General features: G+C 41.0%; 1 protein-coding gene across 1 annotated transcript in view; it reads left to right on the top strand.

The window, feature by feature from the left end:
• Positions 1-2,955: 2,955 nt before the first annotated feature.
• The window catches only part of LOC102021976 (pyrethroid hydrolase Ces2e-like), a 30,109-nt gene continuing 14,881 nt past the window's right edge, over positions 2,956-18,183 (top strand). Inside the window, exons 1-9 of the mRNA XM_005403717.1 lie at positions 2,956-3,028; positions 6,907-7,111; positions 8,526-8,664; positions 9,389-9,522; positions 9,604-9,862; positions 10,289-10,387; positions 10,667-10,819; positions 10,921-10,998; positions 11,235-11,379. Coding sequence (XP_005403774.1) covers positions 2,956-3,028; positions 6,907-7,111; positions 8,526-8,664; positions 9,389-9,522; positions 9,604-9,862; positions 10,289-10,387; positions 10,667-10,819; positions 10,921-10,998; positions 11,235-11,379 — 1,285 coding nt within the window. The remainder of the gene's footprint in view (positions 3,029-6,906; positions 7,112-8,525; positions 8,665-9,388; positions 9,523-9,603; positions 9,863-10,288; positions 10,388-10,666; positions 10,820-10,920; positions 10,999-11,234; positions 11,380-18,183) is intronic.

Below are 18,183 nucleotides of genomic sequence, written 5' to 3'. Positions count from 1 at the left end.
TGTATTGTCTGTATTGTGCTTGTGATATGTTGTAAAATGTTGTATGTCTGTTAATGTTTCCCTCCTTTTATCTTTAAAATAAAAAAAAGAACTTTATTGAATACCTAATACCACTATTCCTCAAACCATTTAATGAAATTGAAAGGGAAGAAGTACTCCCAAAGTTGTTCCCAGAAGCAAGCATTAACTTGAAACCAAAACCAGAGAAGGATCCAACCAAAAGAGAGAGCTACAGGCTAATCTCCAGACTGAACATAGATGAAAAAATCCTCAACAAGATACTGGCAAATGAAGTGCAGCAATTCATCAAAAAGATTATGTACCATGACCAAGAAGGATTCATCCCAAGGACATAGCGATGGTTCAACATATGTAAATCAGTAAGTGTGATATATCACACTTATCACATTTATTGAACAAAACAAAAAATCTACATAATTATCTCAATAGATGCAGAAAAAGCTTTTGACAAAATCCAACACACTTTCATGATTAAAAAGAACCCTAAAAGAAATTGAAATAGATGGTCTTTATTTTGATCTGACAAAAGCCATCTATGAAAAGCAATTGCCTACACCATGGTAAATGGTCAAAAATGGAAAGCTTTCACATTAAAATCCAAAACAAAATAAGGATGTCCACTATTACCACTCCTGATCAAAATATTCTGGAAAGATTAGCTAGAGCAATTAGACAATAGAAAGAAAGAAAAGTAATAAGGCTAGGAAAGGAAGAATTTCAATTACCATTCTTTGCTGATGACATGATATCCTACATAGAAGATCCCAAAAACTACACTAAAAGACTACTAGAATTAATTATCAAATTTGGCAGCACACCCAGATTCAAAGTTAACACTCAAAAATCCATAAGATTCTGTCCACAAATAACATGCTCATTCAGAGAGAAAGTAGAGAAGCAGCACCTTTCCCAATAGTACCATGAAAAATGAAATACTTAGGAATCAATTCTAATAAAGGAAGTGAAAGACCTCTACATTGACAGCTCTGGAAAGGCAGACTGAAGGAGATATCACAAAATGTAAAGATATCCCCTCTTCCTGGATAGACAAAACCTGGATAGCTAAAACGGTCATACTTCCAAAACTGTTATACAGATTTAATAAAATCCCAAATAAAATACTGATAACATCTCTCACAGAACTAGAAAAAATATTCCTAAAATACATATGGAAGTAGAAGAGACGTACAATAGCAAAAGCAATTCTGGGTAACAAAGGCAAGGTGGCAGGGGGCATCACAATTCCAAATTTGATGTTATACTACAAAGCTAGCATGATTAAAAAAAAAAAAACCCGCATGGTACTAGAAAAAAAAAAACAGGCCCAAGGATAAGTGGAACAGAATAAAGATATGGACACAACTCCAAACACATTCAGCCAACTTACCTTTGAGAAAGGGGCCAAAGAACCGCACTGGAACAAAGATAGCCCCTTTGATAAATGCTGCTGGAAAAACTGGCTTCCATATGCCAGAGATTAAATCTACACCCACACCACTCTCCATGCACTAAACTAAAATTGAAATGGAGCAAAGATGTAGATATTAAAACAGAAACTATCTGTTGGAAGATAGAATAGGTAAAAATCTTGAAGACATGGGCATAGGCAAGATTTTACGAAAAAAACCCTGAGTTCACAGGAAATATTACAAAGGATCAACAACTGGGATCACATAAAATTAAAAAGCTTTTGCACAGCAAAAGGAAACACCAACAGAGTGAAAAGGCAATCCACAGAATGAGAAAATATTTTACTAGCTACTCATCAGACAAAGATTAATATCTAAAATATATAAAGAACTCAGAAGTCAGACACCCAAATTTAAAGACTCAACCCAAAAATGGATATTTGAAATGAATAGACACTTCTCAGATGAAGAAGTATAAACAGCAAAATATATATGAAGAAAGTTCAGCATCACTGGTCATTCAAGAAATGGAAATTAAAACAAAACTGAGATTCCATCTCACTCCAGAAAGAAGACCACTACCTAGAAATCAATCAATAACAAAGGTTGTTAAAGCTATGTGGAAAAAGGAAACCTCCTCTGTTGTTGGGAGTGTAAACTGATATAATTCCTCACTAAAACTAGAGGTTCTGTTTGACCCAGCTGTTCCCCTTCAAGGTATCTTCCTGAAACAGTTAAAAGAATCATCCCACAGTGATGTATGCATACTTGTGTTTATAGCAGCACAATTTATAATAGCTAAATAGTGAAAGAAGCCCATATGCTGATCAACAGATAAATGCATTTAAAAAAATGTGGCATTTATACACAATGCTAGGGTGTCCTAAGGAAGGATACACCTGAGTCATTTTTAGGTAAATGGATACTCCTTGATACCATCATTTGAAGTGAAATAAATCAAACACACAAGTTTAAGTGTTGCATTGTTTCTATTGTGTGAGAAACCTAAAGCATAAATAGAAGCAAAATGGAGGATAGATGTTGGGCAGGAAGAACACGTCTAGCTGGGATGGGGAATAAGAGAGGAGAGGACAGGGAATGGATGAAAGGAAAAAATGATAAAAGAGAGGATGGAAGGAAAAAAATGCAAAGAAAACTTTTATAAGTGCTGAGAAGAAGAAAAGTTGAAGGGAAGGGAAGGGAATGGAAAAAACAATGAGGACATATTATGTAAAAGTACAAATTCCCATGATGAATGTGCTTATTATGAATGACAAATATGTACTAATAATGTTTTTGATGGCTGAGCCTGAAGGGAGGTGACCATGTCCTGCCTGCTGGCCACTGGCTCTGTGCAACCTCTGCCCAGTCAGTGCTGCTCCTTCAGCCTCCTCCTGGCCTGGCCCACCAGACGCCCCGCCTCCTCCCTGCTGGGTTCAAACTTCAACTTGGGCAGGACTCACTTTCCAGGCTTCCTGTGGGTGAAACAGTCTCCAGCAACACCGAAAACACAGGCAAACCGATGATGCGGCTGGACCAGCTTCTTATCCTACTGAGCACTACAGCCTGTGGGCTCTTAACTCTACATCCAGGCCAAGGTGAGACTCTTGCAGAAGATGCCAGGTACCATAGTCATATCTACCAAGGTGTGCAGTGATAGACCCTGAGAACGCAGTGTTGGAGAGGCATGAGGTGAGAGAGAAGTGCCAGGGAAGGAGAAGCTGGTAGAGATGACAGATGACAGTAAGGGATATGTGTGCCCACAAAATGACCCAAACCGAGCCCCCAAGATGGGCCCTGGAAGCACAGACAGGGTCAGGACTGCTTGAGGACACCCAACACCAAAGAGTAGTCCAATCTGAGGAAGGGTAAGGAGCACACCTGGGCAGGTGGGAAGCCTTGTGGCTTTGGAGCTGGGTGGGATTTAGGACATTTCACTCTTGTGTGTGTGTGTGTGTGTGTGTGTGTGTGTGTGTATGTGGCTATGGCTGTGACTGTGGCTGTGGCTGTAGCTGCCCCTGGCCCTCGGGTGTAGCAACAATGAAATCAATAACTTCCTATTGTCATTTGTCTCTGAGTGTGACACCTCTTAGCCATATTGGTGCCCTAGCACTCTACCAAGGCAAAGGAACAGGTCTGGAGGGAACAGAAGTCCCTGGGTATCACATCCCAAAGCTGATCTGAGGCTTCTGGGTCTCTTCACTGCATATCCTTGATACAGGGCACAAGCATGGATTGGTTGCAAGGGCAAAGCTGGTCTGATCTATCCCAGTCAGGTAGTCCTAGGCCCCTTATCAGGAGCTGATGTCGGGAGAGCTCTATGTGCTGAGTGTGTTTGTGGCCTTTGAACCTCTGACCCAGAGGCTCCTGGTGTGGGTTCTGATGATCTCCCCTCTTCCCCAATGCAATCTGCCTCAAAGGAGTCTTCAGTACCACACCCCCATGGCCCACGCTGCCCAGCTTACCTGCTATTGACCATGTTTTTGGAAGGCACTAGTATTTCCAGGCTGGAAGATCAGCTCCACCTCACCTCTGGCTCCTATTTAAAGTCTTGGGGTTGGATTTATGTTCATTCAGTATCACTGAGGAGCTATAAGAGGGTACTGGGGTGGGGCCCACTCTCTTGCATCGCAATTTTTCTATTTATTAAAGACAGGGTATCACTATGCAGTTTGGCTGGCCTTGAACTTACTATGTAGTGCAGGTTCCCTTGAATTCACAGGGATCCTACAGCCTCAGTATCCCAAGTGCTAGGATTGTAGGAGTGAGCCACCATGCCCGGATTCCATCTCATTTGAACTTGGGTCCTAAACAAGACCATCAAGAACACATTGCCTTCTCCGTTGTTCCCAAGACTGTAGCTAAGAATATCGGTGAGCACTCATCCTTAGTTTTTACCTAAATGGTCACAAACTCAGCCCTTTCTGGTTTTGAGCTTTCTCCCACATGATATGGGGGACCCTTCACACCACTACCTAAACATGCTCCATTTTTGAGTATGCAACGTTTTGGATGTATGCAGTCTGCCAGCAGGCACATTGAGATAGGCTTTGTCCTTGCTGTAAAGAGCATCAGGCATCAGCATCTGGTGGTCACAATGAGTTACGTGGACAGAGATGCCAGCTAGCAAGGCATCATGAGTAAGCTGGGACAGAAGCAGCTGTTTTACATGAAAAGATGTTAAACTGTCCTGTCTGTTGTCTGTGAGTATCTGGTCTCCTGTCCTCACCTGAACCAGGTGCCGTTAGGCATGTTGATTCAAGTAGATCTGATGGGGAAGGGAGCAGTAGCTCCCCATAAAGTTTTGAGGTGTTTAACTTTTTCATCTGAAATATGGCCTAAATGTGCCATGTTCTGCAGAAAAAGAAAATATGACAGCAGGAGGACTGGGCCAGGGTGATTCCATGTGTTGGAGAGGACAACACCAGGGATCTGTGGGCCTGATTGGACATCTCTCTACCCTGAGACCTCAGGATGAGAGGGCTGACCTGCAGATGCACAGCCCTGGTCTGAGGCACAGAAGAATTAATGAACACTATGTACCCATCATCCATTTTGATGTACTATCTGGATTTAGATACCTTCTTAGCCATAAAATTTCTCTCATTTTCCAGTGGTGTCCAGCCACGTCAACAGGTCTTAGGGGACACAAAAGATCCTGGCCACCATATCTCAAAGCTGAACTTAGAGACCACTGGGTCCCTTCACCCATGCACATAAACTGGGACAAAGGATTGATTCATTTTCAGGGCAAAGGTGATGTGCTGTATTCCGGCCATGGACTCTCAGGACCCTTATCAGTAGCTGATGTCGGGAGGGCTCCATATGCAGGGTGTGTCTGCAGTCTTTGACCGTCTGTCCCAAGGACTCCAGGTGTGGGACCTAAGGATCTCCCACCACCACCTTTCCCAGTCAATTGCACAGGAGGAGTCCCACTATTTCTCCCCTTTGGCATACCAGGCCAGGCTTGCTTGCTTTCCTGTGCTGGCTGGAGTCCTGGAGGTATCAGAACTTCTAGGCAGGAAGATCTGCCCAAACTCACCTATAGTTCCTGTTTCAATAGTCTTTGGCTTAGATTTGTGGTCAGTATCACTGAGGACCCATAAGAGGGCACAGAACTGCCCAGTTTTGTCCCATTTGTACATGGGTCCTTCAAAGGGACCACTAAGATCAAAGGATCTTCCATACTAGGCCCGGAACTGTGCCTAAGAAGAGATGCACACAACCCTCCTTGGTTTCACCAAAAGGTCATAAACTCACCCTGTTTCATTCCTGGGCTTTCCCCTTCCTGACATTTGAAACACGTAACACTATTACATAGGAGGGCTTTCTCCTCCTTGAAGTAGTATTGTGGATGAGCCCCGTCTCCCAACAAGTACATTGCAGCAGGCTTTGTCCTGTGCTGTAACATGCACCAGGCATCAGTGTCAGGTGGTCACTGTGAGTTACATGGACAGAGATGCAAACTGGTGAAGCATCATAGGTAGGTGGGCAGAGAAGTACATCTCTTATACGGAAAGATGCTGTCAGACTGCCCTGTATGGTTCCCATGAGTGGTTGCTGCCCTTTCCACAACTCCACAAATGGATCAGATATGCTGATCCATGGGGACTAGATAGAGGAGGGAAGCTTTAGCTCCCCCGGATGTTCATGGTGTTTAAAGTTTTCTTCAGGAATGCCACCCATTTCTGACACATTTTGCAGAGGAAGAATCTGAGACAGCGGAAAAGTGTAGCAAGCAGGTGCCCACTGATAGAGAGGACATCAGGGAATCCTGGAGACTGATGGACACCTCCCTGTCCCCTGAGGCACAGAGAACATCCGGGCTAACCAGAGAGCCCAGCATTAGCCTCACATAGAGAGAAGACTTAACTAACACTACATGCCCATTATCCATTTTCAGTCAGGACTTTGACAACTGCAATCTATCGAGATTTTTTTTGTGACAGTCAACTGCTTCCTCCATTTCACCTTCAGGAAAGCCAGGCTTTTTCCTGTCAGTGACAGCCTTGCATCTCTCTCCTAACACTTGTGACTAAATCAGTCCCTGCAAGGAGCATACTATCTTTATGTCATTCCACCTTGAGTGTGAGTTCCCTGAGGATGGGAGACTTTTCAGTCATTTTCCAGTCTGTCAGTGGCCTCAGAGACATGGCAGGGTTAGTGAAAAGGTAATTTTCACCCCATCCATTTGAGAGAGCCTTTGGGAGATGGTTCTGGGGCTGAATGTTTATTTTCAGCCCCAGTAAGCCAAACTGGATCTCATGGGACTGGTTGAGTCAGCCCAAGTGTCTGCAGCATTTGGATAGGGTGAGTGTGACAGCTAGGACACTTATGAAGACTGTGTTCATCCATCAGGGTTGTTTAACCATGCTGAGCTGACAGTGGCAAGGAGGAGGTAACACCCTCCCTGTGTTACCTGTGGGAGGAGCTGGCTGGGCAGACCCAACCCTGATGTGAATCTCTCTGCCCACAGCCCAGGACTCTGCCAGCCCCATCAGGACCACACACACAGGTCAGGTGAGGGGCAGCCTCGTCTATGTGAATGATACCAGCATAGGAGTCTACACCTTCCTGGGAATTCCCTTTGCAAAGCCACCTGTAGGACCGCTGCGGTTTGCACCCCCTGAGTCTCCTGAGCTCTGGAATGGTGTGAGGGATGGAACTTCCTACCCTGCCAAGTAATTCCTCTGAGGGTCTGTGGAGACTCTGGCCCTGGGGAGTGTTCAGGAGCTCTGAGTTCATAACCATGCTGTAGTGGGTCTTACATCAAAACTGTACAATCCATTTTCCTTTATCTTATGGAATGAGTGTGTGTGGCTTAAGAGGGTTAAGAAAATTTGGCAGGTCCTATCTGAGGAGTTGAGTATTAGCTCAGGTTCAGAAAAATGAAGCAGAGATGTGCTTCTGCCCAGATTAATATGATGCTAAGTGTTCTGTGCAACCAGAGGAGGTGATTGTGGGACCAAGCTTGAGTTGGCTCTATGAACTCTTAAAAAACTCTTACTAAAGCACCAGACACTGCAGATTGCTGACGGGAGCAGTAGTGCTTATTTTTGGAAACACCATCTCCCAGATTCACTGTTCCTGCTGCCAGCACCAAATTCCCTTCTCCAGGGAACAAGTCTACGTTGTTTCAAGTGCAGACTCTGTTGGTGGGACGAATTTCCCTTACTGTGCCATCTTGGGATGGAGTAAATGCCCTCTACTCCTCTTGGAAAAGTAACCTGCATTTCCACCTACAGCACCTATGTTGGAGATCCTTGCCTATTCCAGAACCACATGTTTGTAGAGAAAATGGACAAACTTCAACAGCTACAGCCAGTGCCCATGGAGACCCCTAATAGTCATGATATCTCATATTCAGGAGGAGGGGGATCCAAGGACCTCATCAACCTTGAGAACTCCTTGGAAATCTCAGCTGCATCACAACAGCCCTCTCTGTGGCCTTTGTCTCAAAGAACAGGGACTTCAGAGAAGGGTCATGTGGGGCAGGGTGTGGCAGTCAGTGTTTTACTCAAGAAACAGTTATGACATATGATACACAAATGTATAAGACATTACAAGATTAGCTTAAGACATTCAGCCATATAAGGAAGAGTGCAGAGGCTGTCTGCACACTGGAGATTGAAGGTTTCAGTCCAAGGTCTTGAGTTCACTGCTGTGTCCTGTGCAAGTCCACATCAAGAAGCTTATGGTTCTGCAATCAAAAACTTAAGAGTCTGTGTTGGAAGGCTGAAGGGCCCAAAGCAGAAGATGAAGTGTCTGTACTAGAAGCCAGGAGATGACATTCAAGCTGAAGATGAAGACTGGAGCTCCTCTGAAGAACAGAAACAAGTCTGTACTTCCTCATTTCTCCTTTATACTATACAGGCAATGAGTTGCCCTAGGGTGTGTTCTCTCAACCCTAGGGTGTAGAATTGTTGAACTGACTTAATTAAGCTTCTAAACTTCTAAAGTTGACACAATCAATCAACCATTATACTGGGCATCAGGGGGAACAAGATATTGGGGGTAGATAGGAGCAAATCAGATCCAGAGTTTGGTTCTGGTCACTGCACAGACCCTGAACTAATTATCTGCCTTTTTCACTAGATGTCTGCAAAATGATATAATGAATGCAGGAGCTCTGATGCTGTTCACTCGGAACTTGCCTACGATCCCAATGTCAGAGGACTGCTTGTACCTCAATATCTACACACCTGCCTATGCCAATGAGAGTTCTAACCTGCCGGTGAGTGTCATATCATGGTGGATGGTAAGACATTTTTTCTTCAAGAGCAGAAGTGAGCTGAGGATGTGGTCAGTCAAACACCACTTATCCAATAATTCAGAGGCTCCAAGTTCAAGCTTGAACAACACACACACACACACACCTTAGCACACCACACTCTAGGAGATAAAGATTAGAAGGAATAGGATCAGCCTGCTTTCTGCTACAATGTAGACCCTGATTTACAATCTCTCCCTGTGGGTTCCAAGAAAGTTTTCTCACCCAGATTGGGAGACTGACCACTGAATAGTGGATCATGGACCCAGAGCTGCTGCCAGGGATCAGAGATTTGTGTCCCAAGAGGACCCTTTCTGTGTGCAAGAGCTGAAGCTTGATATCCCTCAAGACTTCAGCCATGTTGTATATGCCATGCCAGTGAGATTAGATAACACTTTTGATTAATATTCCATTGGAAAAGTCAGGAAAACCATTTTTATTTTATTATGGAAGAGTCTGAAATTACTAGATAAAAGATTTGCCTTCATGGGGTAATTGGACAAGTCTGAGAGTCATGATCTAGTGAATTGAAATTGGAACCATAACCTTTGGACAAGGTGATGAAACCCTATTGGACTCATGTCTGTGTGGGTAGCTGCACAGAATCAAAGCAATGGACAGTCTATGGGTAACTCAGGTGGATGTGAGCTGGAATGAAAAAATATGGCATCTGTCTTCATTTCCCCAGGTAATGGTATGGATCCATGGTGGTGCATTAGTTGGAGGTATGGCTTCCGAGTTTGATGGATCCAATCTGGTAGCTTCTGAGGACGTGATAATTGTCACTATACAATACCGCCTAGGTGTCCTGGGCTTCTTCAGGTGAGTCTGAGGTTGGGCTAGGAAATGGGGAGTGCGCAGAGCCAGGACAGGCCTGTGAGCCTTGTCTTTGATATTTCTCAGCACTGGAGACCAGCATGCCACCGGCAACTGGGGTTACCTGGACCAAGTGGCTGCCCTACGCTGGGTACAACAGAATATCTTCCACTTTGGAGGCAACCCTGACCATGTCACTATTTTTGGCCAGTCTGCCGGTGGCACAAGTGTTTCTTCCCTTGTTGTGTCCCCCATGTCCCAAGGACTGTTCCGTGGTGCCATCATGGAGAGTGGGGCAGTTGTAGCACCCAGCTTATTCTCCATCTCCTCTAAGGTTGTCTCTGAGGTGAGTGCCGTGACCACCCCAACCCTGTATCCCTCCCTCTCCTTTCACTTTCAGAGCCTCGGATGCTCTGTCTGTACAGTGGGCAGAAGGGAATTTAAGGTGCCTTGAGAACTGTTGCCTTTCTGGGAATTACTGAGTTTCCAAGGATCAGTATCCACACACTTCTGCCCCATACAGGCTGAGTATATTCTGTGGCTGACAGACAGTGCCCTGAGGCACCCATCATTGCAAAAACCATGTAAGCAAGTGGAATAGCCCTCTGGCTGGAAACTCTGAGAAACAGAGAGGTTGGAACAATGTCACACCTGCACCTACCACACAGTGTATCCTGGGAAATTTGGGGGTTATTTAGACCTTACATGTTCCTTGGGCACACTCCTTTCCCTGCCCAAAACAATGAGCCAGTCCTCTCCAATCCATTTACAGAAGGTGGCCACCCTGTCTGCCTGTGGGCAGGTAGACTCAGAGGCCCTGGTGAGGTGCCTGCGGGGCAAGAGTGAAGATGAAATGCTGGATATTATCAAGGTCAGACTGAACATTCTCAGGTACAGAGGAAGAAGACTGATGGTGGGTGGGAGAGACAGTCCCTACTGTTCTGGACTAAAATTACCTCTTCTCCATGTCTTAGTGTCTTACCGGCTCTGGATGGGACATGAGGGCCTATGTATGCCAAGCCTACTGCAGCTTATCATGGGGTGGGCAGGAGCATCCTAGGATGAGTTAGAAGAGAGTGCAAGTAACTCAATGGACTTGAGAAAATGTGTAATACCTGGCCTTGATCACTCATCTTTAATGCCTTCTCAGCACTTTGAGATCATTGCTGCTGTAGTAGATGGGATTTTCCTGCCCAGGCACCCACAGGAGCTGCTGGCCTCTGCTGATTTTCGACCTGTTCCCAGCATCATTGGTGTCAACAATGATGAGTATGGCTGGATGCTCCCCATGGTGAGTTCCATGGTAGTTTGGGGAGTGTAACCAGGCTGAAGGGGCTCCTAGGACTTCACCAATACAGACCTATACTCATCTTTACCCTCATATTTCATCCCTCCTACACCCAGATCCAGCATTCTCCAGGCCTGCAAGACATGGATAGAGCGACTCTACAGGCTGTTTTGCAGAACATGTCAGCAGAGATGGTGAGGCTTCTGGGTTCCTACCCCAGTGGAAATGGCTTCTCCACTTTCCTCTCTATATAGCCACCACCCAAAAGAAGGCTGAAATATGAATATCTGTGTCTGTGGGTGAGGTTACCCCAGAGCTTGAGTATTTCCTACATTCTAGTCCCATTCCAGATCCCATTATCCCACTTTGAACTGTTGCTCACCCCTGTCCTGAAGTCTGTCTAATTTGGCTTTCCATGCTTCTGGTCTAGAATTTGCCTGCTAAGTTTGGTGAATTGGTGATGGAAGAGTACATGGGAGACAATGACAACCCCCAGACCCTGAAAATCCAGTTCCATGAGATGATTGGGGACTTCATTTTTGTGATGCCTGCACTCCAAGTTGCACATTTTCAACGTGAGTACATCTGTAACCTAGATCTGACTACTATGTGCATGATGTCCCTCTCCAGAGAAAAAAAAAAGCAGTGCTGGAGGTATCACAATTCCTACAGAAAGAGCATTGTATTCCCACAGAAATAACTACTGAGCCGAGTGCAATAGAGTAGTGACAGAAAAAACCCACACAACTATATCTATATCACTTTTGACATACCAAAAACTTCTTTAACTGATGATCCTAGGAAAAATTCATATCCATATGTAGAAGATTGAAATCAAATCCTTATCCTTCACCTTGTACAAAAACCAATTCAAAACATATCAAAGATCTAGGTTTAAAATCTAAAAGTTTGAAACTTTTAGAAGAAAACAATCAAACTCACAGGCCCAGAACATGACTTTCTGAATAAGACTCCAATACCACAACAAATAACAGAAAAAAATCAACTAATGGAATACATTAGTTTGAAAGCATCTACACACACACACACACACACACACACACACACACACACACACACACACTCAACAGTATATGGGAGACAAACTTTGCAGGCTAATCTTCTAAAAGTTGATTAATTCCAGAATATGAGGAGAACACAAAATGCTTAATATCAAACCAAGGAACACAAACACAAAGGTAAAGCCTGAATAGGTCAGCCACTGAATGGAGAAATTAATTGAATGTATGTTTTTCAAAAGTAGAAGTAGAAGTGGTCAGTAAGTTTATGAAAAACATTCAACATTTTCAGACACTGGGGAAATGCAAGTCAAAGCTACACTGAGATTCCATTTCACCCCAGTCAGAATGGTATATACATTACCAAAAAATGATGGGATAATTATGTTCAAGATGAGGAGAGTATTTTGATTATTTTGAGAGGAATTAATGGCAGTGTGTCTTTTTCTGCAATAAGTTTTTTAAAAAATTAAACATTAACTCTATTTTCTGATCACAGTGCTTACTATAGTAATAGCTCTATATTCATGTTTATTACAATACATTTCATAACAGCTAAGCTATCGAAACAGCCTAAGTGTCTATCAAGAGTTGGATAGATAAAGTAATTATGGCATATCTATGCAGTAGGCTGTCATTTAGCCAAAAACCTAGAGTGTATTCATGTCACTTATATGCAAATATATAGAACTAGAACATTATCATGTGAATAAGCCAGACTGAGAAAATCAAATATTGCCTGTTTGCTCTCGTATGAGGAGTCTGAGGACAAAAGAAAAGGAAAGAAAAGAAAAAAAGAAAAGAATGAACATTGGGGACTTGGGCTAAACCCCCATCTCCTAAAATGAATTACAGTCAAGAGTTAAGTAAAAGAGACAATGTAATAAAATTGTGTAGGGAGTCAAGAAGGTCAGCGCTCTGGAGGAGCTATGACATAGACTTTTCTTAATCGCCCATATTTACTGGATTTCCACAGATTCAGGGGGCGCATGAAGTGGATGGAGCATGTGAGACAAAAGCCCTCGAAAATGAACAAGGCCATGAGAAATTAGAACAAAGGCAGTAAATCTTGCCAGTTAAGAAAACTGTTTGATCTCCAAAGTTGGCAGTTTTATTGCCCCTGAATCCTTTTAGATGTCTTCAGAGGCTATGAATATGAGCTTTTCAATGCATCCAGAGAGCACTGTGTTCAGCAACATAACCCTTACACAATCTGGTCCCTGACAAAGAAAAAAGACAGAGATTTCCAGAAAGCAGAAGGGAGACTAGGAGAGAAGATGAAGTGAATCAGATGTCAGGGAAGAAAAGTTTGAAGGACATAATTGGGGAAAAATCATGACAGTATGCTTTGTACATGTATGAATATGTCAAAATGTAACTAAAATGCACTAATGAAAAAAATCCTCATTTTGAGCATAAGAGACAGGCATCTCCCTCACTGTGTCACAAGAAAAATAATTCTCAACATGTTAAGTGTCAGATGTGCTCAGTTAGCATCTGCTGATACTGAAAAATGTATTTCAAGGTCAAAGAAAGCTAAGAGTAGGAAATATTTATTGCAAGAAAGTCCTGAGAAACAAGAGAGGTCCTGAAAGTGAGTTGCCACTGAAGTTCTACCTTCAAGGATATTTTATACAGCAAAATCACAATGTGGATAGCTATGGGTCAAATTACAATCAATCTATAGGATAACAAATATAGTCACTTACCTAATATACAGCCAGTACAGAGGAAAGGCACATAGCAAGAGTATATGTCCAGCATCATTAACTTTAGTTTGTCTGCCACTTCTATCATAGAAAGAAAAAAGGCATTGCTGAAAGGGGATAGGTGTATTCGTCCAGGTCTCTTTTTTTTTAGAACAGTCTCTCTTTTTTATTTTAAAGAAAAAAATCGATAAAAGCAATGATACAAAGTTTCAAAATAAGATAGTAGGAAATTTGGTCCAGATCTTTTGATCACTCTCCTATGTGTCTGATGCATTTCATGAGTGCACTGGACCAGGTGATGCTAATTACACTATAATCTGAAGCTGCTACATCTCTAGGGAAGCTTGCAAGCCTTCCCATCAAACCTTCATCTTGAGACCAGGCTGTCTTCATATTCACCTCCAGCCACAATTTTGTCATCGATGACTTTTATCAGCAGGAGAAAAGACTATCTATTCCAATTTTCTGTAGGGTTTTTATCATGAATGGGTGTTAGATTTTGTCAAATGCTTTTCTTGCATCTATTGAGATGATTATGTGATTTTCATCTTTGGTTCTGTTGATATGGTGTGTTACATTTGTTGATTGCATATGTTGAACCATCCCTGCATCCCTGAGATGAGTCCTACTTGGTCAAGGTGTACAATCTTCTTGATGATTTTCTACATTCTGTTTGCCAGTATCTTGTTGAGGATTGTTGCACCTATGTTCATTCATGAGATCAGCCTGTAGTTTTCTTTTTTGTTGGGTCCTTGTCTGGTTTTTGTGTCAGGGTAATACTTGTTTCTAGGTATAATTTTGACAGCACTGCTTCCCTTTCAATTTCATTATAGAGTTTCAGCATTAGTGGCATTAGACCTTCTCTAAATTTCTTGTAGAATTGAGCACTGAATCCATCATGATCTGATCTTTTCATTGTTTGTAAGTTTAATTATGTTTTCAATAGTTTATTTAAAATTTTTATACTTTTTTTCTTCAGTTTTGGCAATTCATATGTATCTAGGAATCTGTCCATTTCTTCTGTGTTTTCCATCTTATTAGAGTACCTGTTCTCGAAGTAGGCATTGATGATCTTCTGGATTTCAGCAGAATCCATTCTGATTTCACCTTTGCATTCATAAGTGCATGAATTTGAGTCTTTTCTTTCACCTTTTTATAAGTTTGGCTAAGGTTTATTAACTTTATTGAATCTTTCAAAGAACCAACTCTTTGATTCATTGATTGTTTGTACCTGTATTGTTTTCTTAGTCTCAATTGCATTAATTTCTGTTATCTTTATAATTTCTTCCCTCTTTCAAGCTTTGGGCTTGATTTGGTTTTCTCTTTCTAGAAGTTTCAGGTACAAGATTAGGTTGTTTATTTGAGCTCATTCTGTTTTTCTGATGTGAGAATTCAACTCTATAAATTTTTCTCAGGATTGGATTTCATCCCATAAGTTCTAGTGTGCTGTATTGGCACTCTTATTTAATTGTAGATACAGTTTAATTTCATCTTTAATTTCATTGTAACCCATTGCTTATTTTGAAGAGTGTTAATTTTCATGTATTTATGTAGTTTTGTGGTTTCTTTTGCCAGTGATTTCCATTTTCATTGTTATGGTCAGACAATATGCATGGGATAATTTCAATTCCTCTGCATTTACTTAAGCGTGTTCTATAAGTTAATATATCTATATTGGAGACTGTCTCACGTGCAGCTGAGAAGAATGTGTATTCTGATGTTGTGGCATGGAATACTTTGTAGACATCAACTAAGGCCATTTGTTTGTAGGTTTTGTTTAGTTCTGATACTTTTTGTTGATTTTTTTTGCCTAGTTGATCTGTCTATTTGCAACAGTGTGGTACGAAGGTCCCCCATTACAATTACGTCAGTGCTTATTTGACTTTTCATGTCCTTTAGTATTTATTTTATGTAGTTGGATGCACCAGTATTTGGTGCATATATATTTATGATTGTTATCTTTCTTCTTGGAGTTTTCCCTTAACAGGTATGTCATGACTTTCTTCATCTTTTTTGACCAGTCTTGGCTTGAAGTTCACATTGGCTTGAAGTGCAAATAAAATAGCCACCACTCCTTTTTTCTGAGTCCCTGTCACATACAGCATTATTTTCCATCTTTTGATTTTCATTCTGTAAATTTATTTTTCAGTTAAATGTGTTTCTTGTGTGCAACATATTGTTGGGTCTTGTTTCATTTATTTTTCTAAGAGAAAAATGATAAACATAACAATGAAACTGAGTTTCCAAACAGGTTAGTAGGACAATCACAATAGTTGACACATTGCATATTGTTTTCTTTATAGTAGTTATTCAGAGTAGAAGATATAAGCATGGTATCTTGTCTATACAATATTAGCACAAAACTTTCTTTTTAATGAACTAAGAGAAACTAGCTATATAACTATCTTAGCCATCCTGTGTATACATATATTTTTCCTTTTTTTCTTTCTTCCTTTCCCCTTTCCCCATCACAGTTTGTCTTTTCTTTTGAACAATTTCTTCCCAATGCACAATATCTATTGTACATTTTGGATCTTATTTATTTGTTCATTTCTCACACTAGACTATATGACATTTACACATATGGGTCTGATTTATTTCACTTATGATTATGGTCTTGAGTTGTATCCATTTATCCATAAAAGACATCATTTTCTCTTTCTTTATGGCTCAGTACTACTCTATTGTATATCCTTTTTTATCCATTCCTCAGTTGATGGGCATTTGGGTTGTTTCCAAGATTTAGCTATTACAAATTATGCTGCTATAAACATAGGGACATATATATTGCTGTGGTATGATATTTTTAATTCTTCTGGGAAGATACTCAGAAAGGGAATAGCTATGTGACCTCTAATCCTAGTTTTTTAAAGAATCACCACACTGATTTCCACAGTAATTGTACCGATCTACACTCCAGCATTTGTTATTGGTTGATTTCTTGTTGATAGCCATTCTTTCAGCATGAGATGGAATCTCAGTGTTGTTTTAATGTGCATCTCTCAAATGACCAACGATGCTGAACATTTCTTTGTGTGTTTATTTGCCATTTGTATTTATTCATCTGACAAGTGCCTATTCTTCTCTGATGCTCATTTATGGATTAAGTCTTTGAATTTGGGGAGTCTGATTTTTTTTAATTCTTTATATGGGAAAAATGCTATAAATTTTTCCCTCTCTTTGGTTTGTCTTTTCACTCTGTGATTTATTTTGTTCTGCAAAAGCTCTTTAGTACAGTGAGTTGATTCTTTGTACTATTTCTCTTGCAGTCTGGGTTTTGTTCATGAAGTCTCTACCTACACCTTTGTCTTCCAAGACTTCTGCCTACTTTCTCTTCCAGTAAATTTAGTGTTTCTACTTTAATATTTAGATCTTTGATCCATTTGGACTTTAGTTTAGTGTATGGTGATAGACATAGATCTAATTTTAGTTTTCAGTATGTGGAAAGCCAGTTTTTCCAGCACCATTTTTTAAAGAGACTATCATTCTTCCAGTAAACATGTGTGCTCCCTTTGTCAAAGATAAGGTGGCTGGGTGTGTTTGGGGATACTTCTGCATCTTCTATTCTGTTCCACCAATTCGCAGGCCTTTTTTGTAAGTACCGTGCTGATTTTATCACAGTAGCTTTGTAGTGTACTTTAAGGTCTGGGATTATGATGCTCCCTGACTTGCCTTTATTATCCAAAATTTCCCTTGCTATTCTAGGTCTTTTCTGGTTCCAAATGAATTTCAGGGATACTTTCTTCAGGTCTGTGAGGAATGTTAATGGTATTTTGATTGGGATTGCATTAAATCTGTATAACAGTTGTGGGAGTATGACATTTTTCACTATGTTGGTTCTTCCTACTCAACAGTAAGGGACATCTTTCCATTTTCTGATATACTCCCTAATCTCCTTTTTAAAGGTACCATGAGTTTCACTGTAAATAACTTTTGCATCCTTTGTTAGACTGATTCCTATATATTCCATTTCTTTGAATGATACTGTGAAGGGTGTGCTTTCCCTAAATTCTCTCACTGTGAGTTTGTTATTTGTGCACAGGAATACTATTGACTTTTGAGTGTTAACTTCATATCCTGATACACTACTGAATTTGAATATTAAATCTGTAAGTCTTTTGGTGGAGTTTTTGGGGTCTTCTATGTAGTGTATCACATAATCTGCAAATAATGATAATTTCACTTCTTTTCCTATTCTTATTCCTTGTATTTCTTGCTCTTATTCAGTTGCCCTGGCTAATGTTTCCAGAACTATATTGGATAGGAGTGGTGATAGTGAACATCTTTGTCTTGTTCCTGGTTTTAGAATGAAAGCTTTCAGTTTTTGACAATTTAATATGATATTAGCTGTTAGGTTGTCATAGATGGCTTTTATAAAACTGAAGTAAAAAGCATCTATTCCAATTTTTTGTAGGGTTTCTTTTTTATCATGAATGGGTGTTGAACTTTGTCAAATGTTTTTTCTGCATCTGTTGAGATGATCATGTGGTTTTTGTGTTTGGTTCTGTCAAAATGGTGTATTACATTTATTGATTTGTGTATGTTGAACCATCCCTCCATCCCTCATCCCTGGGACAAATCTCACTTGGTCAGGATGTATAATCTTCTTCATGATTTGCTGCATTCTGTTTGCTAGTATTTTATCAAGGAT

This window comes from Chinchilla lanigera, unplaced genomic scaffold, assembly GCF_000276665.1.
Source record: "Chinchilla lanigera isolate Chin_1 unplaced genomic scaffold, ChiLan1.0 scaffold00083, whole genome shotgun sequence".
NCBI lineage: Eukaryota > Metazoa > Chordata > Mammalia > Rodentia > Chinchillidae > Chinchilla > Chinchilla lanigera.
This window is presented reverse-complemented; position numbering and strand designations above follow the sequence as displayed.